Genomic DNA, 21707 nt, shown 5'->3' with positions numbered 1-21707 from the left:
TTCTGACAGCTTCATGGACACTGCCTCCGGTCTGTGTCTGAAAGACTTGGTATGAATGGGCAGAGCAAGGAGGGACAGAACTGCATCCTCATGCTACATGGTGTTAGGAGGGAGGTATGACAGAGCTGTAATTCATACTTGTGTGTAACTTGTAAGACTTAAGAGTGATAAACTAAAAATCACTAGTTTTGTGTAATTAATAAAGCTATCCATCCCCATGAGTTCTTTCATAACGTCCTTTTTCTTCCTCACAAACTTAAACCGTTGTTTTTCTCCACCATATACAGCCTTCACCAATCTGATACTCATTTTTGTAGGAGTAAGTTGTCTTCAATCACCAATGTTACAACTGCAGTCACTTTGTTGTATTTTTTATGTTTTCTATCAGTGCTCCTTGGTGCTCCTCAAACTATAAAATTGCACTACTTTTCCTCAATCTGTTCCATACATTTTTTCTTTGAGATAGTGTGCACTGACTACGCCCCCAGAAAAATACCAGTAACTGCCTTGATCACACTAGCACTTTCACTGAACTCTAGTAATCTATAACTACCACTTCTTGTTGCTGTTGTAGCGCACTGGTTTTCATTGCCTTATTTGTGCTCATTCATTTGTTGTCTCTTGAGTATTTTAAGACACGAAAGGGAAGAGGGAAAGTATCCACCCTTTTGCGCTAAGAGGGAAGATCCTGTCACAATTGGCTTGTGGTCTGTGGCAGAGGATTCTCTCTTATTTGCATGAAATTATGCCTGATGTTCTCTCCTTTTTTAAGTCTCTTCACTTTTACAAAGAAACAAAAGTATAGTTCCAACCAGTTTGCATATTCTGTTACTTTTTAATCTCCTTTCTATCTATTTCTACCACTGGACCTCCTTTGCTGTTATTCTAAACATTAGAAAATGCATCTTTGCCTACCTCAGTGTTCCTTAAACATTAATTGTGTTTATAAACAAAGGATAAATTCAAAACACTACACTTCTGAAGCTCACGGAAAAAAAATAATGTAAATGAAACAGACCGCAGAGACTTCTAGAACTAGCACAACATAAATATGAAATAAAGCATAAATAACAACATTAAATGGAAACTTACCCTGCTTGTGGGTTCACCATTCCCAATGAGTTTTTATGAGCTGGTGATAATGTTTGAATTTTGCTCCCACCGGATCCAGATGAAGATAGTGCTTTACTTGAAGAGGCACCTTGCAGTTGAAAGCAAGCATGGAGATACAATAAAATGTAAAATTTTGCTGCTGGAATGATACAATTCATTTTTTTAATTGTAAAATTCAAAACAAGAGTTTTAGAAATATTAAGATATGAACAAGTCAAGATACTAGAAAAAGCAAGTATGTCTCCAGAAATTTACAGAAAATATGCAATTTAGACATAATGTTCTATTCTAATAAAAAACACTGGATGTCAATTACTTTCTTCAGGAAGAAAAAAAAAAAACAAAGAAAGAAGTCTAGAATGTCCAAGTATGTACAAACAGGACACGTTTAATATCTGATGATATCTGAAATCACAGTAAGACCAGTGTTTGCATAATTATAACATACATGGCTTGACTACACATTTTCACCAATTCATGATCATACTCAGCATATAAATTAGTTACAGAATTGAGCAACAGAAGAATCTCTGGTGAGAGATCAGTATTTGATACAATTATGCCTTACTACACAGAATGATTTTGCAGGTTCAATTCAGAAAAAAACTAATTTGACCCAATATATAAAACAGAAGAGAATCCTATGGACTCAAGAGACTTGTTGGATAGATGCCAATCGGTGCCCCTTCCAACTTTACTTTAAACAAATTTTTACAAACCACTATATCAATTTCAACAATAATATATATAGCCATCATATATGCAAGTAAAAAAAATCAGGTCATAAAAACATCGATTAAAAAAAAAATTGTATTATGAAAAACAGACACCATCTCATCCACTCACGTAACACTGAACTATGAATTTTTTTACTTCGACGGTTTAAATCACTGGGCAATGCTGTAGAAATCCTTCCAGCTACTAAAATTACACTACTATTACTGCATAGTTTGAGAACTAATATTTAGAAAGTAAATGGAAAATTCATATCATGCATTTCATACCTACAACAGTTTTGCTAACACCACTTGGCTGTGGTAAGCGTGATGATGACGACGGTGTTGATCCTACAGAAGGCATCTTCTTAACTGCAGCAGGTTTGTACTGTAACAAAATACAACCTAGAAATTTAAGCAATTAAATCCAACCGTCTATATAACAAAATAGGTAGTTATCTCAGGTACAGTGGGAAAACAGACGACGATTACCTACCAGGTTAACTGTTTCTGGTATGGGATCATGCAAATGGTTTCCGCTAGTCTGCTTTCTTATACATACAGATGATACTAGTAGGAAAGTTTATCTAACTCAGTGGTTTTGTTTTTTTCATTTAACTGTATGTCTCTGTGTATTTTCCACGCTTCTACAGCCTTTCTCATCTTTTTCCATAGCTGTCTCACAAGATTAACACTATCACCTCGTTACCAGTTAATTTTAAAAAGAGTACTCAAGGGCAGGATCATTTTTGTCTTTCAAATCTTACTTTCACCTATGTGCTCTAGACCAGTCCCAGCACTGATTCAGAATATAGTGCAAGAATCACTACATAACTGCTTGTGTCTGTTTAACTCTTCACAGCTTCCAGAAAATGAAAACACACATACACTTTAATCCTTCATTTGTGCCCATCATAAGTTAACTACTGCAACTCTTACCTTAATATGCCTGAATTCCTCTAGGCCTCTAATTAGCCAAAATACTGCTGTCAGTCATCCTGTAGTCATGTACCTTTGTCCACTTAAGGAACAGTCTTGAATTGGATTCAGAAGACTTGTACAATAGAAATTCAACTTTCTTTACAAATATCGCATCTCTACTTTCTGCTGCTACCCCTACCTGTCATTTTCATGAATCTCTGAATTACATTTATGACTGTTTTTGGCTTTGCAACTGCTGCCATCTGATTTATGGATCTCTGCAACTCTTCTAAGAAAGCAAAAACCTCTTCCATGCTTAGTGTCTAATTCCATACTTGGTGTCTAATTTCAGTCTAGCGCAAATAATAAAATTACAGCTTGATTTGATGTCGAATGCAAGCTATGAGTTAATAAAAATGTTGTAGTTCACCTGTGTTCGAGTAGGAAGCTTCCCTTTGGTATCAGCTGCCAATTTTCCCTTATTAGTAATACGTGCTGCTTGTTCCTTACAGAAATTGATGTGTCTGTCAGCTGCATTTTCATTAAATCTCCTCTGACAATACGGACACTGAATGTAATCTTAAAAACATAAAAACCTAATATTAATAACATGTTTTACAAAATAAAGTGTTTTAAAGTTTTTTAAAGACCAGCCCCAGCCCCACCCCCAGAGAAGATTAAGGCCTCTTGAATCTGAAAATGAAATGCAGATTGCTGGGGAAAAGAATTGTCCACATGTAACACAAAAGATGTTTCTTGTTTGATGGATAAGAATGAGAAGAGCGGTTGAGGATCAGAAATAACCTAAGAAAAATCAGAAACACTTTGAGAGATGCTATTCAGCAGAGAAGCTGGCCAAAGAGGTATAGGGACATGGCAGGGATATCAGCTGGAAGGAAGTGGAGAAGAGAAGAGCCTAAACAAAAAAATTACAAACACAGTTCAGTTTGTTCAAGGTATGAAAATGCATTAAAACCTTACCCATACAAATAGCAAAAGATGATAAAATCTGTTTCCTCTGGCAATTTTGAAAGGACTGAGAAATACTAACTGTAATACTGGAAATTATCATTTAAAAAAAAAAATTGGAAATTTAACAAAAAAAAAAAAGAATCAGAGGAAATTCAGCCAAAATTAGGAGATATCTATAGAGACATGCAAAACAGGGTAATTGGTGGCTCTATTATTTTTCAAGCTTAATTTAGTCACATTACAAACAGTATTACTTGCAGAAAATATTATTACTAACATTGGGGAAAAAACAGAAAGGCTATGTAAATGTTTAAAATACTAAAAGATCTCTCACCTGTATGCTGGAAACATACCCCTTAAAATACACTGCCCTTGGAAAGTAAGATGTTTCAACTGCGGTTTCAGATAGATATTTTAGTGTCTAGAGACATGGATGTTGAATTCCCCAGATTACAGTATTCAAAACCATGTAAACATCAGCTTCAGAAGAGCTGGACACTGACAAAGCAGGTTTAATTAGTATGTTCCTAGGTTACTTTAGAAATGTATCAAAGAAAATGAGGAGAGATTCAACAGTCACTGCCTCCAAGATTAGTTAGGTATTATACAATCCAAAATAAGATTTGGATTACATGTTACTACTCCAAATGCAGCAGATCTGGCTTAAGTAGCTATACCTTTAAATTAACAATTTTGAGTAAGTCAAATGATGTAGTGGCCACCAAACCATGAACTGTGACCCAAGAAGTGTGAGGAAAGGACACAGGAAGAACACAGGAATCCTTCAGAGAAGTGACAGCATGGGAATCTCATGTGATAACAACAATGATTTTTAAATTAATTTACATAAACTCCACTGAACATAAACTGTACCTCGAGAGATAAGAAACTTGAAAGCAGAAGAACTATAGTATCTATGTAGTCAAATAAGACAGGCTCAAAGTTAAAAAAAGTATAAAAAAAAGCAATATAGATGAATAAAGCAGCCATGGAAGTCCCTAGCTAATAAGAAAAGACATTTCTATCTGGCATACAGCTCAGTTCCCACAGAAGACTTTCAAAGCCCACTAAAGTAAATGGATGAGACTGTAGAGGATTAATACATACTCTTTTAAGATTCGGGGATCGTATCTTCATCCTTTTGTAAATTGCTTAGCACCAGTCAGCCACCTGGCTATCTGGAAGTACGGTCTGTACTGTCCAGAAAAACTATTAGGATTCAATATAAGCTTTATAAAATATAAACTAATCAAAATAAGAGGGCAGTACACATATGCAATCAAGTTCAATGCAAGTGAGGTGACTTAAGGTCCTTCTTAATACCATGAGGCTATTCTGCACTTCTTCTAAGGAAAAGGTGGAACAGGAGATCAAAGAACCAGCAATACTGTTTGTTTGCAAACTCAAAGCATGCAATTAGGTAGGAAATATTAATACAGAACTCTCTCCTTTTAAAGGAAGAAGACTAGCAGCTAGTTAGAAGTAGGCACGCCAAAGACAGAGCTGAGTAAGAGAGGATGGATACACTCGATACCATGCATAATTCTCCCTCTCTCCTACACGTAAAGTGGAAAACGAGCAACAGTAGCTGCCCCTGCTTTATTTTTGTTCTGTTCTATTTGTGAGAAGAGAATCCACTGATCAATTGGTGCATCTTCTCTTCATTCCTGGTTCCCTCCTCCTAAGTCTTACCAGTCTGGCAGTAGGATGAAGCCAGGAGACTAAAACCAGTAAGACTCAGCTTGGAAAAAGTAAAAAACGGAAGGAAGAAAAACTGAGGCACAGTATCTTTCTCTTCCCTTTACGTCCTATCTGCTTTCAAGTGGGCTGAATAGAGTTACTTCCTTCGCTTCAAACTCATTTGCGGTCTCTGGAACAAAGGGAGCACCATTTTAGTAGCTTTTCCAAGCTAGATTTAGTTCTGGGCTCTTCTGCTTCTAATTCAGAACCTATACAACTAGATTATTAACAATCCTTTCCAGGATCAAGCCTTATGTTTCTTATCCACAGCATCAGCTATTGGTTTTACTTTACTTTAAAATGCATATGGCATTTCAAGATAGTGTGCACTGAATGCTGAATAATACAACTCCACTTCTTACTATGAACACACAATTACAATCCTAATACTGGACTAGCACGTCTCCTGTAGAGAAACAAGGTAGGGAACACTCACATCCTCACTTGACCACAGACAGGCAGAAGCAAACAGATGCTTTTTTCCATGTTTCCTAATCTTTCTGAAAACAGCCATTGAGCTGATCAAATTGGTTTAACTCTCAGGACAAGAGAAAGAAATATATCCTCCACCCTACTAACACATCACAGAAGTTAACTGAAAAGTGTATTTCCTTCTCACTCACATCAGACTGCTTCAACACTTTACCCAGCCTCAGTTCTGAAAGCATCCAAGGACTGTCACTCCCTTATTAATACAAATCCCACACATCTCACATATCCAAAACGCAAATACCCCCACCACATGAGGGAGGATCACGTACACACTACAGCATACACTGCATACATAAAACTAAATGTGAATTCAGCAAGAAATGGGAGAGACTACATTTGAAGAATGTAGTTGACATGCATTCCTACAATGTAAATAGGTTGTGGGTGTCCATCATTGGCAGCTAGTTAAAAAGGTAGTCTGCTCTTTCTGAGCAGTTCCACTGCTGTGGACAGAAACAAGGTGTTGAAACAATATGTCCAGCCTATGGTTTGTAAGACAGCAGCAAGCTGCAAGTTGGTCACAACAACCTTTCAACGCATTAAGAACAAACCCAGGCTCACAAACCAGCATCTGCATAGGGATAATCAGATAGGCATCTTCAAGAAGTTGTGAATACTGTATTCCAACAAATTCCTTTCCAATTCAAATTTTTACAAATTAAGTTTAAAAAAAAAAAAAAATCTTTAAAGAACTCAACTGTTTTACATACCAGGGTCATATGATGGCGGAGGTGGTGGAGGGAGTTTTCCACCATCTTTAAGATTAAGTCCTTTGGCTGCTCGTATAGTTGCTATAAATTCCTCGTGCTTTCGTCTCCAGTTGGAAGGTTTTTTGGGTGGTTCTGGCTAAGAAGCCAAAAAAGAAAGAGCTTTATATGTTTGAAGCTCTTCCTTCAACCTAAGTACGTGCCTTATTTTAGTATACAACATTATAGTTAGATTTCTTCCAGATCCTAGTTGATCTAATTATCACTAATTGCCAGCAGAAATAAGCCTTATTATAATGCATACATAGTTTGCCTAAAATGTTCATATGCAGAGTAAATTATAACATACCCGTGGCTTAAGAGGTTTTACTGTGGGAATGTCAGTTCCTTCTGCTCTCTGTCGGCTGGAATCGAATGTCTTCCTTTTCTTGGCAGAAGTTTTTTGGCAAATGGGACCATGCTTTTTCTACAAGCAGAAGAAAAACAAAAGGAGAATATAAAACTTAGTTTTGAAAACGTAAGTTATTAACATGTTATTTCCCTCTTTATGAATAAGATCAGACTGCTTTCACTCAAACATTTATGCCAAACATTACTTTTAAAATGGAAATACAGGAATTCACGAATGCATATACATGGTCACAAAAACTTGGGCAATGAAGAAAAAAAAAATAGGAGACATCTGTATTTGCTCCTTGCAAATAAAAAAAATGATGGCAGGCAGGCAGCATTTGCATTGAGTGGCAATACAAGTCAGAGGTGTCCGAAATCTATATTCATATTTAAGGACAGACCAATTGCTATTAAGACTGCAGAACACAGTATTTTGAAGATGGATAACAAAACACTTCATTTACTAGCTGAAATTGCATAATGCTAGGCCTTACATCTGCAGAGGCAAGGAATGATTCTGTGACCCTAGAGAAGATGCTTTTAGAAGCATGTATTTTCAGAAAGTGATGGGATGCTGAAATAAAACTAACCTCCTTCTAAGGAGCTTCAAAACTGAGACAACTGGAATCAATAATTATTTTGGGAAAAAAACCCACAAAACCTCCACAAAACCCAAGCATCTAGATTTACTTTATTTAGCTACAGTGACCATTGCTTAACTCTCATATCAACTTCTCAGATCTAAAAGCCAATAGTGCTCATACCACTTACCAGTGCTGCTGGAAAGAAAGTCCTTCCACAAATCCTACATGGCAACAGATCTCCAGTTTGCACTGTAACCTCACCTTAAAAAAAACCCACAAAACTTCTATAAGAAAATTTGTTTGAATTAATGATAAAAATTTCTTTCTGGATTGCTAACCTCATATACTTAGCAATAATAATAGTTGTTACTGTAAAAGTATACATTCTTTGAACTGTGACGAGACTATGCAGATCAAAAATGAAAAGATGATACACAAGTCCTTACACAATTTTGGAAGCAGTCAGGCCCAGTAACGTCACCATAAATTCTGATAGTTTACAATATGAAACTCTGCACCTTTAACAGGACGGCTGTATGTCAACATGCAAATGGCAGATTCCCTGTAAGTCACAATGACAACCCAAGCACACACCAAGAATAATGATATTTAGTGGGTATTTCTGTGTCTTTGGAAGAGAATCACATGTTACAGTATCAAATCTAAGTCACAGTCCACCACTTATTTTTCTCTACTAAGTTAAACTATTCCACTTTCTCTTGTAAAGAAGAAAAAAATCTTTAATGCTATTTTTACTATATATTTTGTTCAGATTATTACTGACAGTTTACAAAAGCATTTCTGATGTTGCTATTCAATCATTGGTAACAAAAATGTAAATGGTATACTTGACATACAACAGATTCACAGAACCAGATAAAAGACCAACAAATCAAAGTATCCAGGCCTATGCAAACAAATATATTCATATAGTATGTATTATGCAATGGAGTCATGGCATAGATAAGAAACTCCACAGGGTTTCCAAATAACAAGCATCTATTATATTTAGTACTGTAACAGAGTGATACAGGGATCTTTTCATATCACATATACATCAATAAAGAGGCAGTAAGTTTGGATTAAGTTTGAGACTTAGTAGTTGCTTTCTCTGTACTCAGTCTGACTACTGCAGACAATAAAGCTCCCTCTATTTATACAAAGTTGTTGTGGTTTAACCCCAGCCAGCAACTAAGCACCACACAGCTGCTCACTCGCTCCCCGCACCCAGTGGGGTGGGGGAAAGAATCGGAAGGGAAAAGGTAAAACTTGTGGGTTGAGATAAGAACAGTTTAACAGAACAGAAAGGAAGAAACTAATTATGATAATAATATCAATAATAAAATGACAATAATAATAAAAGGATTGGAATATACAAAACAAGTGATGGACAATGCAATTACTTACCACCCGCCAACCGATGCCCAGTCAGTGCCCGAGCAGCGATCCACCCCCCACAGCCAACTGCCCCCAGTTTATATACTAGACATGACGTCACATGGTATGGAATACCCTTTTGGCCAGTTTGGGTCAGCTGCCCTGGCTGTGTCGCCTCCCAACTCCTTGTGCCCCTCCAGCCTTCCTGCTGGCTGGGCATCAGAAGCTGAAAAATCCTTGACTTAGTCTAAACACTACTTAGCAACAACTGAAAACATCAGTGTGTTATCAACATTCTTCTCATACAGAATCCAAGGCATGACACTATGCCAGCTACTAGAAAGAAAATTAACTCTATCCCAGCCAAAACCAGGACAAAAGTTAAAACAAAAACACTTTGAATGGATTTGTATTTTAGGCAAACTAGTGCCTTAAACTAACGAAGTTATGAACATAGCAACGTTCAATGATTTGATTAGGCTTTTTTCCCAGTTCCCCAGTATCTAAACATACATACCTGTCAATTAGCTGTAGGACCAGTCCTAAAGACAATGGATAATTTAACAAAATGTTTCATGGCAAACAAATGTATATTCAGGCAGCCATGGTTCCCACTGAAAACCTTTTTTTTTTTTTTGCAAATGTAAAGATTAAAATTGAGTGAGGTTTCTAGTTCCAATACGTAACTATTAGGTCTATTTCTGCCTTTTTCAATTACTTGAATGAATTACTTCATCATCAGTATGTAACTACGTATAATGTATTAATTGTATGAATATACTAGAGAGCACAATCCATTTTAAGAAACACAAATCACATGAAGTGTTCTGCAGTTGAAAATATTTATGTTCATATCTTTAACTAACTTATACACCTCTTCCACATAGACATGAATAGGGCCTTGTCACAGCATAGCAGGAGTGTACTGACAGTAACTGAGTCTCACAACTGAAGTCATAATCAAGCTTCCTTTTGTGTCATCTAAACATATGTGTGTTTAGATGTATACAAGTAGGGGGAAGTAGGAAAGATAGAAAACACGCAGATAAATCTTGTTTTGCTTCTATTCTTGCATCTCAATTATACTTGCATGTTATCAACATTTACCAGGAACTTATTTTTTATTGTTAACTGTATTTTTTCAATCTCCATTTTAAACAATCATGTCTTAAAACTTTTCCATAGGTCTGTTTTCTTAAATCCACAAGCCTGAGCATAACATTGTGCTGGTTTTGGCTGGGGTAGAGTTAATTTTCTTCACAGTAGCTGGTATGGGGCTGTGTTTTGGATTTGTGCTGGCAACAGTGTTGATAACACAGGGACATGTTCCTTACTGCTGAGCAGTGCTTACACAGAGCCAAGGCCTTTTCTGCTCCTCACCCCACCCCACCAGCGAGGAGGGTGGGGGGGCACAAGGAGTTGGGAGGGGACACAGCTGGGACAGCTGACCCCAACTGACCAAAGGCATATTCCAGACCATATGACATCATGCTCAGCATATACAGCTGGGGGAAGAAGAAGGAAGGGGGGACATTCGGAGTGATGGCGTTTGGCTTCCCAAGTAACCGTTAGGCGTGATGGAGCCCTGCTTTCCTGGAGATGGCTGAACATCTGCCTGCCCATGGGAAGTGGTGAATTAATTCCTTGTTTTGCTTTGCTTCTGTGCATGGCTTTTGCTTTACCTATTAAACTGTCTTTATCTCAACCCATGAGTTTTCTCACTTTTACCCTTCTGATTCTCTCCCCCATCCCACTGTGGGGGAGTGAGCGAGCAGCTGTGCAGGGTTTAGTTGCCAGCTGGGGTTAAACCACAACAAACATTAATCACAAGTAATAACATGCACACTGGTCATACGTAGCTTAGATGGCTGGAACCTGCCCACACTATTTTCCTCAGGGGTAAGCAGCAATGGGTGTAAGCTTTGCTCAATTCTCCCACTCAAAAATACAAGGTATGCACAAATTTATTTTGTTTGTTTTATTACTTCATTCTTCAGTGTTCTCAGCACTCTTAATAATGCTAACAGACATCACTGCAAACTCACTTCTGCTAAACAGTTCATCTTCCTTTTATCTAATACAACCCTCAGCTTTGCAGACAAGTGAGAGAGGCATTTCATGAAAACACAAAGTGACACTGTGTCTTTAAGACATTAGCTGAAATAAATCAGAATTAGTTATCTTGAAATCAGGTGTATAGTATAAGATTAAGGATTTGACCAAAAGAATTATTCTTTCAAATATCTGCCTTAGTAAAAGAAGAAATGCTACATTTTCCACCATTTTCTTCCATTCACTGATCTCTGAAATTCAAGCTTGTGTTTAAATTCACCATTAAAAGAAGTAGACTTGATAGATGCTCACCTGATCAAGAAGTATTTACATACAACATACCAATGCATAACGAATGCCAATTAGCACTCACTGCAGCTACAGTTACAGTATTCCTACCCTCCTCTGCTGCTGGAAGGTACTCAATCACATTTGCCAACAGCTCCTCCCTCATAATACAAATCACTGACCCAAAACACAAAAGGAAGTTATTTTAAAAAATTAAAGTTCCTTAAGTTTTGTTGAAAATGGGAAGCCTACAGTCCTTTAGATTTGCACACTTATCTCTTCAGTCCTCTATGATTTTTTTCACCCTTAAAGTAAAAAAAAAAAAACCCACAACAAAACAAAACCTTAACATTTCTTTCTAGGAGCTCATGAGCCTTCCCTTACAGATGGGTTAGCAATGTCATCAACATGGAATCTCGTAATTTAAAAATAAAACATGGGAATAAAATTGTGAAAGTTGGAAAAGAGTTGGTTTTGTTTGGGTTTTGTTTGTTGGGGTTTTTTGTTTGGTTTTGGTTTTGTTTTTTTAAAAAGGCATTCATGCATGATATCTAGTGCAGTCAGTCATTGACTGACAGAGTTTTCTTCCTGAACAAAATTTAACAGAAATGGTTGTTAAACTAGGATGTATTTGGGGGGGAGGAGGTTAAAAAAAAAAAAAAAAGGAAACACTCAAATCAAGAAACAGAAGAAGGATTTGCTTGGCAAATGATTCTGAGAATAGAAACTGGTAGTAAGATGGTGTCATGGCAATTTTCTTCAGTCGTCTTTAAGTCTAGCAACCATGCAGGGATTACCATAATTTTGGTTATACATCACAGAAGACCCAAGATCCAGCAGCTACACTTCATTTTCCTTTTACCATCTTTAATACCGCTACTCACCAGCGGTTTACACACTTGTATTAAACATGAATGAATACAGTTAACTTGGAAAAGGATAAACATTATTATTACTGTTTATCTAACCTAAACACACTTAGGCAAAAGAGAAATATGTTCTAAATGGTTATGTGAATACTGAAGGAAGAAGCAGTATTTCTGCTGAAGTGATGCCAAAACTGATATACAGCTTTACACCCTATTCTCCTACTGTCTGCCTGAGACCAAGTCTCAAATAAAAACACAAAGTTCAACCTACTAAGATGCTGGGTATCTGAATTAAACAACTAGATTGGAAGTTTTATTAGCAGCACTACGATAATCTCATCCCTTGTGTTTCTAAACTGTCCCTGTGAGAGCTCCTCCTCCTCTAGCTTACTTCCAGAGTACAAGCACATTCCAAATTCTATTTTTCTACCTACACATAAGTTATTGCACACATTCCTTTTGAATATGGTCACAGTCCAGCTACCCATACTTTCTGATCTTGAAGTTGGAGCTTAGCTGTAAAGTTTGGGTGGACCTCAAAGTCTGACAGCATAGCTGTTGCAGTCAGTCTCCCAGACGTAGTCCAGTGCTTTCAATACTCTTACAGATGAGTTTAGACTTCCTTGAAACCTAGATTTTCAGGGAACAACTTTTTTTCTTTCTCTCCTCTCATGTTCAAATACAGCAACTGATTTACAGCGGAAAGTGCAAGCTGCCAGTTCTCAGATTTATCTTTCTCAGTAAGTGTGGATCCATCAATACATAGAAGTTTGATCTAGACACAGTCACAAGCATAATGCTAGCTCTTTCTGTCATGTTTACAAATTAAGCAGTTGTGTAAATAGACTCCACACCTAGAGGGAGCAGAAGTCTTCAGTATTGCTGAGCAGCTATTAACTGAAGTTTTATTACAGTTTTCTCTTTTGGAGAGCTTTGTATACCCAAATACATGTCTGCACCTAGATGTAAAGTGCAGAATGCTTCAAAGAAACAAGACTGCTCTTTGCCTCAGTAACAGTATTTTGTCATGTCTGACTGCCTTTCAAAACCTTTTATTTATCTGCAGCAGTACTAAATGACTTGGGCCAGACAACTGCGATTATCAGAACCATCAAGCCTCACTGAATTCAAACTTGCAGAAACACTGGTATGATTTCCAGCCTTGAGACTAGGTAACTATTTGAAACCAGCAAGTAATCTACAACTGCTTAAAGTTATTACTTGAAGAGTGCTTGCCAAATTCCTCTTCAAAATTGTATTTATTGCTTTTAACATAACTCCCCTCTTCTCTCCAAAAGCAAGGTATTTTCCACTTAAGAGTTCCATATACTTCAGGTACAAAAAAAAATGCAGAGCATCCCCACATTAATTGGAATCTGTATCATCAACCCACAGCATCTAGTTCTTTGGGGACTGTCAGTCTCCAACATTATGTCCACTATCAGTACTGACTGAGTTATATTTTTTAATCAACACATTAACTAATAATAGTCTGAAAAGACTAATGACAAATACTATAAACAAGAGTCACCTAAAAATGATACTGTTGCAGTGACATAGGTAGGGAACGCTTCTTTGAACAGCCAAATACCATTTCAAGCATTAATTTTTAAAGAGCAATTTTAAAGAGCATTAAATAAAATAATGAAAAGCTGAATGTACAAAAGTAGAAAAAAGTATACCAATAAAGGTGTAAGTTTTGCAAGTTTTCATTATTTTGCCAAAAGGAATTCTGAAATGCAAACGAAAGTCAGACAAATACAACATACTGCTTACCAACAGGGAGTAATTGCCATACTTTGGTAAAGTCTGCTTGATAACTGACAACATGCGTGATTTACCCCACCGAGCAAATCCCTTCTCACCTATGCTATTCAGCAGTTTGCCGAAGAGTTAGAGAAGAGGAAATCATAGTAAGCCTTGTCTCTTAGTATTCAACCATTCACGTACTTTGAAATTTTTATGCAATTAGGTTATTCGCAATTGTATAACAAATAGTAAGCCAATCTACTTTTATCTATCTACCCCTAATTTTAGAGGAAAGCCTCATGAATTCTCTTCTACTTCTGTATTGACAATGCAGTCTAATCTTGCATAAACCTGTCACTTCTGCTTCCAAAAAGATAACAAAAAGCAGGATAACTTCCATTCCTTCAAGCTGAAAAGCTTGAGTATGATTTTCATAGTACCTCTGCATGTTTTTAAGTCAGCTCTTCAGCCTGGCAATGCAAACGCATTATATTTGTCAAAATTACTGTTATTGCATTGAACACGAGTCTGATGATGGTGATTGTGGTACTACTTCCTTGAAAAGAACATAACAAGGAGAGTCCCATTGCCTCAAAGTGACAGCCTGGAGGAGGATTCTGTGAAGAAGTTTTTTTTTGTGACTGAGAAATGAATTGCGTGCAGTCAAGAATGGCTGTAATAGCAGCACACATACAACTCACATCATGGTGTACTCCCCTTTTCTAGAACTGTCCTTCTTTCCTCCCTTCCTCATATGAAGTGTAAGTTTTAATGTTAAAACATGCCAACGTCACACTACAGGTCCTTAAGAATAACCAGCTCTCCTGGACCCCCTCTCGGGCCTTAGCTCATAAGATTCTTCCAAGCAGATCCCTAAACAAGTCAAAGGCTGCTCTCCTTAAGTCCATGGTTGAGATCCTGCTTATTTGCCCAGCTCCCTCCTCTCAGGATTCTGAATTCAACCATCCCATGGTCACTGCAGTTAAGGCTGCTTCTGACCTTCACATCTCACACGTCTGTAGGTATTAATTCCAGCAGGAGCACCTCCCCTTGTCAGCTCCTTGATCACCTGGGTCAGGAATTTGTCATCAGTGCATACCAGAAGCCTCCTAGATTGCTTGTGCCTTGCTGATTTGTCCCTCCAGCAGGTCATCAGGTGGTTAAAGTATCTCATGAGGACCAGGGCCTGTGAATACAAGGCTCCTTCCAATTATTTGAAGGAGGCCTCATCTTCTCCCTGATCAGGTGGCTCGTAGCAGACAACCACAACAGCATTTCCCACGCTGGTCTGCCTGCTAACCCTGATCCATAAGCTCCCAGGGGGCTCCACAGCAAAGCTCTATGCATTCTTGCTGCTTTCCCACATAAAGGGCAACTTCCCCCCTTGCCATACAGCTGGTTCTTCCTGAAGAGCCTGTATTCATCCACCACAACACTGCAGTCCTGTGAGCTGTCCTACCACCTACGCATGATCCCAACAAGATCCTAGCCCTGCAACTACATGCAGCACTCAATTCCTCCCATTTGTTCCCATACTGTGAGCGTTAATGTACAGGCACTTTAAAGAGGCACTCAGTTGTGATGATTATCCAGAAAAATCTATGAGAGCTTCCCCTGTAATGCGGATGGAAGCACAACAAAACCGAAGGCAAATAAGCAGCACTATTCGATCGATCTGACTTCCAGATACATTATCTGATCTTTTGTTAATGAGCTTTAAGATCAATTAAAGCCACTAGAAAGCATGTGACCTGCAAAATCTGTGTACACGTTACACAATTCTGCTTTGGCATCATAAACTCACTATTCTCCTGCATCAGGCTACAAGCACCATGATGACTGTAAGCAGGCAGTCAAGCAAAGACTAGCCTTCTCACACTAGCCTTAGACCAAGACTGCTTTGCACCAGTGACCCCCAAAGCAATTCTGGACTTACGTACTCTTACTACCCAAATGTAAGTGGACAAAGCAATTCCAATCTAAATCTGCTTGCTTATCAGAATATTACTTGGCTAACAATAATGTGATAAAAACAATTTTGATAATAAACTTCACTTATAATATATTGATTCCTAGTCTGCCCCCTGCCCCCAGAATTTCTTTAAAAAGTAAGCCCACTTCTCACCCCCTCAACTGTTTAACATATTTCTGGAACTAGATTTTACTGAAATGCAACAACTGCTTTTGATAATAACCACATCAGCTGTGCATGTGCAGGCAAAATACATTCATCTTCCCACAATTTCAACCAATTCACTTACTAGATCAATCTAGTTTCTGCAATTTAAGTTAAAAATGAAAGAATTCTACAAAAACTATAGAACTAACAGATTTTACACCCTTTTCTAAGATGCTGAAGAAACTAGTCTGAAACACTCCAACTCCTGTCTACACGTATTTCACCTTTAAAGAAAAGGAAGATTTTGATAGTGCACTTCCCCTATCATATCAGCCTAAACCTAGCTTTCAGAATTTTTCCTTAAGTAAAACATTTAATTTCAATTTCTTCCCCCAAACATAAACATTAATCAAAAACAAAAACCATAATTGCCTTTGAAAAAGTAAATACCTTGACCACAATTACACAGTGTATTAAATGTCAAAATTAGATCACTTAACAGAGGTGCAAGTATGCCTAGTGAAACACAGCAGTTCAATGCAAAGTCATATTTATCACTGTGTTTTAATGGCTACCGGAGACAAACAACTTCTTAAAAGAATATACATTAATATTACTTTTGCATTTCAATCTTTAATAGTTTCCAACTTGCTGATTTAGGAACAGTCCTGTAAAATTAATTGTTCCTTCTGTTAGACAGATAAGATACCCCCCAAAAAAGCTGAAGTGTTCCAAAAACGCAGGAGCCTCTCTCAAATGGAGCTTAAGAAAATGGCTGCCAAAGTAAGGAAGCTGCTGCATGCATCCAGTGAGGCAAGACAAAGATGAACACTAAAGTGAAAGGAAGATTCACATTAATGTTATTTTTTGTTTTCAAAACTGAAATAATTTTCTACACTATTAGGAAAAAAAAGTAAGACTGGGCATTAGCTTATTCAGAAATTCTGTCAAAGCAAGCATAAGGACTTGCTTTCAACAGTCATGTTACTATATAAAATGCCAAACTAGAACACTTGCACTGTTTGGGGAGGAGTGGGGTGTCTCAGACATTATCAGTGCCAGTGAAGGGTCCAGGGACAAATGCTATTACAGCACAGATCTCAGCTCTCAGCAGAAGATCCTATACGGTGAGCCCTATTCTTATGAAACCTCGAGGGCACACCCAGACTCTCAGAGTCTAAATGCTTAATCACAGTAGTCCCTACTTGGCATCTGCAAGGGAAAGCTCTGAGTTTGAGACTGCAGGCTATTTCCTGACCAAGCAGCCACTCATCCCCTTCCAACCACAACCAGCCTTCCCCGGCTGCTAGAGCACAGGCTGAAGGAGAAGACTGGGTCTGGGTAAGCACTGCCATTACCTACCACAAAGAGCTGGACATTTGCCCTCAGATACAGCTGCCCCTCTGCCCTTTACTCCTTAGGCAGCAGCACTCCTGACCCACTGGGATGGGCTATGAACAAGTGTGGGAAGTGGCATTTAGTCGGCTCAAGCAGCTGTTGCCGGCATCTCCCAGAAAAAACAACAGACTGGAGAGAAGCCAATCAAATGCCACCATTGGACTGCTCCAGCTTATATGAAGTCAGGAATTCAGTGCTTGGATCCCCTCCTCCATCTCCTTCAAGCATGCCAATGTGACAGCTTTTTTCTTACCATGCAGCAGTGAAAGAAACAAGCACATGTTAACCCATCAAAAATGGTCCTGAGATTCAGCATATGGTGGACTACTCAGGAACGGATTTTTAAACTCACCTTAGAGAGCACTACATTTTCAGGGACAGACAGTCTATTGCTTTAAGTGTTTTCACGAGTAAATTTAATGAAAATTGAAAAACAGCACACAGGCTGCAAAGTAACAAACGCCGAGCTAATAACTTTAGATTTAACATCAAATTTGTCACTTGTAATGACAAGTGTGCACTGATTCCTTTTACAAAACTTTAAAAGTTATAGATTTGACTTTCAGTATCAATCTAGTAATATAACAATACAAATGAAATAATAAAGGAACAGACTTTAAAAAAGCAATAAAAGTAAATTTTAGAAGAAAATTAAGTCACACAGAAACCTGCTTTGCCATTTCACTGAACATTTAAACTTGCACAGAGAGAGAAAATGCAACTGCAACACTGGAAATATTATTTAGCTTTTTAAATGTCACTAATGCAGCTCCACAAGCCAACTAATACACATTCAACTCTCTGCATTATGGAAAGAATCATTATAAACTGGGTACAGTTCTTTCTTATTAATAGCAGGCTTAAATAAACAGAAATAAAACAGATCTTGCATCTATAATGCTGAGCTTCACAAAAGCAAAGCACCAGCTTCTGAGGGCGGAAAGTCCAGGCCAAGCATCCTGAGCCTGAGGGGGTCTTCCACAGTCATAAAAACACAGCAGCAGACTGCTGCCAAAAGACAAAGTCCTGCCCTCCACCATAATCATGTCCCTCACACACACACAACTGCCAGGACCTGCTGTACAAATCAGCTCTGGGAAATTATTTTCCTATGTGCTAATATAGAGAAGGAGCAGGCTGAGACAGATTTCAGAAGCAGCCCATACTTCCATGTCGGATGGATATGACTGTGCAACTGTGTTTCTAAACACAAATTTAATCTAAAATGGCAGCCAGCAACATTCTTCTGAGTTGCCAGTGGAGCAGTGACTGGAAAAAAGCATAATACCCAACGAAATAATTTATTATTGGTTTTGCGTACGTTTTTCCTGTCTTAGAGCCACCTTTCTACAGAAACTTCATCTGAGCCTAACCTAATGTGCATCAAGAGAGACAGCTTAAACTGAAAAACTGTAAATAAAAGAAAAACTACTTGCTTCAAATGTTTTGAAGCAAAAAAGGAAGTATTTTATGTTGTGGCAATTTGTTTAGAGAAAGAAAAATACAGCACAAAGTGACCCAGAAAAATGCAAAATACTATATTCTTCAGTTTCAAGAACTTTAGCATTCAAGGATGCTGGATAACGGTGTGGGATGAGAGTGTTTGCAATGGAAGGACATCTCAAGTTTTAGAAATGGCTAATTACCTGTGCTATTCTCAAATTAACGTCGAGTGTTCAGAAGGAACATTTCACATCACGGAAAAATGCTTCGATAAGCTCTAGGTTTTGAAAGTACTTTCAAGAAAAGGTTCACTGAGTAAACATGAGATTTCACCTATGATTTAGCAGCTCTTTCTCCCACCACTCCCCAGTACCTACTGAAACAAAATGTAAACCATTTCCAGCAAAGTCAGAAGCTGGACAAATTCTACTGCAAAAATGACATGTTTTTTCAGGCTTCTGCTGTTATCTGTACATCTACTTTCTTCCCACCCTCTGTTATGAAGGTGCTGGAGCTTATACAACACAGCTGGCATAGCTGGCCCCAGTAAGTTAGCTCATAGCCAAATCAATTGATGGATGGGCTGCAGATGACATGCAGTCCCAACTGCAGTCAAACACATAGCTCAGTCAAAATTAAAGCAAGTTTTCCCCTTCTGGACAGGCAACATATGATCGTCACAGGATTATCATGACAATCAGAGTACCTGATAAAGCATTATTTGATAAACACAGGGCACCACCTTTCAAATTTAAAAGGCATTAACAGTCAGCAAAGCATAACGAGTAAATCAAATGAAAGAGAACCTCTTGGGATTTTAATGCCAAATCATGTCCAAATTTATAGTCTTGATGAAGTCACTAGACATAAGAACAGTGTCTGATGACTGTAAAAAAGACAGGGTTTTGGTGAGAATTACTTCTGTTCTCCAACTGTCCTAGAAGGGATAAAGAACAAAGGCTAGTTTGTGCTCACTCCTATTTAAGCACTCAGTTACCTCTAGTGAAGCAGAGCACGGAAGACTTCACGAATGTTTTGTGATAGTTACTCAGAACACGTCTGTATTTTTTCCTAAGTAATATGGTTAAAGCAGCTTGCAAAACACAGTAATGACAGGCCTACCGAAATGCTCAGATAGCAAGCTGTAAATTCATAAACGCCAAGCTGGGATCTATGCTATGATGCATACTCTGGAGAGTCACGATATCTTCATTAGCGCAACTGGCACAGGATAAAGTTGCAAATACACTATCTGCAAATACATACCTAGTCTTCACCGCACCGAACACTTCCATAGCATTATAAGCGTATCCTTAGCCATCTGTTTGCAAAAAAAGGATGCCCGCACGACCCGATGCCGTCCCATCGTCTTCCCGCCCCCCCCCCCCCCCCCCCGGCAGGGCACTCGCCCCCAGCGGCGGATCACCGAGCAGGCTCACCGCGTTCCGAGTCCGGCCGCGGCAGGAAGGGGCCGGCGGAGAACGGCCACCACCCCGCAGCTCGGCTGCAGAGCCGAGCAGCTCCGCAGACAAAGCGCAGCGAGGCCGGCCCTGCCCGCCGCGCCTCCCCTCCCGCTCCGCGCCTCGCCCGGCGGCGGACCCCGGCCCGCCGGGCTCCGTGCAGGGGCCCGCTGCCTCCCGCCTTTGTTCGCCGCCCCAAAAGCACGCTACCCCCCTTCTGCGGCACTGGCGCTCCCCCCCGTCAGCCCCCAGCGCTCCTGGCCGCGGAGCGAGGCGAGGCCGCCGCGCCGCCTCAGGGGGCTCCGAGAGCGGGGAAGGCGGCGCCCGGGCCCCAGCTCCCACCGCCGCCACCGCCCAAGCACGCCCCGCCACAGCACAAAGGCAAGGCGCGGCCCGGCCCGCCCCAGGCGCCCGCCGGGTGCCCCCGGCGGAGGGAGGGGACGCCCCGCCGCTGCCTCTCACCTTCCAGCCCCTCCATGGCGCACCCCGACCACCGGCTGCAGCCCGAGCCCCAGCCCCGCCGCTGCTGTGGCAACGCCGCCACCTCCCGGCCCGCTAACAACCGCCGCTCCCATTGGCCGGGCGGCGCGGGCGGGCGGGCCCGGGCGGCCCCTCACGGCCGCAGCCCCGGGGCGGGCGGACCTGCCGCGGCCGCCGCCCCGCTTCTCTGCCAGCTTTCTTCCCTGCGCGCTCTGCCTCTGCGCTCCGGCCCCCAGCCCGCCCCGCCCTGCCTTACCGTCCCGCAAACCCGCTGCCCCCGGCAGCCGCCCAGCCGGGGCTCGGGGAGTCCCAAGCTCCGCCCCGCCCCGCCCGGGCCAGGGGGTGCCGCCCGCCCTTCGGCTGCGGCCCGCTGGGTCGGTCACCCCAAGGGAGCGGGGCAGCCGGTCTGAGCATCTTCCCGCAAGCCCCGGCCTTAGCCCAAGGCTGGCACAGTCCGACGAGTCGTACAGCGAGTACGTTGAGGTTCTGCTGCGATCAGGATCCGTCTCTTCCAAGAGCGGCGCTTGTACGTGAAGACCGAAGTAAAGGAAGGAGAAATACCCGTGCTGTTGAAAAAGCGGCAGAGCCGTCCGCCTCCGGGCGGGCGCGGGCAGGAGCTGAGATGGCGGCAGGGCCCCGCCGCCCTCAGGGCGCCTCTGGGCCGCGCGGGAGGGTGCTGGGGTGCAGCGCAGTGTAACGGGTGCTCCCTCGCTTGCGGGACAACCACGGGCAGGAGAAACTCAAAAAGTGGTTTTCAGGGTCGTGTCCTGGAAATAACCGCAGGTAATGGCCTCCTCCCCCTTTTTTCCTCCTGTTACTTTCTTAACGGAAAGA

At 40.4% G+C, this 21707-nt stretch overlaps 1 protein-coding gene across 1 annotated transcript in view; it reads right to left on the bottom strand.

Moving 5' to 3' along the window:
• Positions 1-20980, bottom strand: part of ZC2HC1A (zinc finger C2HC-type containing 1A) — a 37838-nt gene extending 16858 nt beyond the window's left edge. Inside the window, exons 1-7 of the mRNA XM_052787476.1 lie at positions 20856-20980; positions 7826-7899; positions 7011-7127; positions 6665-6800; positions 3181-3329; positions 2118-2217; positions 1093-1201 (exon numbers count right to left, since the gene is read on the bottom strand). Coding sequence (XP_052643436.1) covers positions 1093-1201; positions 2118-2217; positions 3181-3329; positions 6665-6800; positions 7011-7127; positions 7826-7899; positions 20856-20871 — 701 coding nt within the window. The 5' untranslated portion in view covers positions 20872-20980. The remainder of the gene's footprint in view (positions 1-1092; positions 1202-2117; positions 2218-3180; positions 3330-6664; positions 6801-7010; positions 7128-7825; positions 7900-20855) is intronic.
• Between the last annotated feature and the right edge of the window lie 727 nt (positions 20981-21707).

The sequence above is a fragment of the Harpia harpyja genome, chromosome 5 (assembly GCF_026419915.1).
Source record: "Harpia harpyja isolate bHarHar1 chromosome 5, bHarHar1 primary haplotype, whole genome shotgun sequence".
Taxonomy (NCBI): Eukaryota; Metazoa; Chordata; class Aves; order Accipitriformes; family Accipitridae; genus Harpia; species Harpia harpyja.
This window is presented reverse-complemented; position numbering and strand designations above follow the sequence as displayed.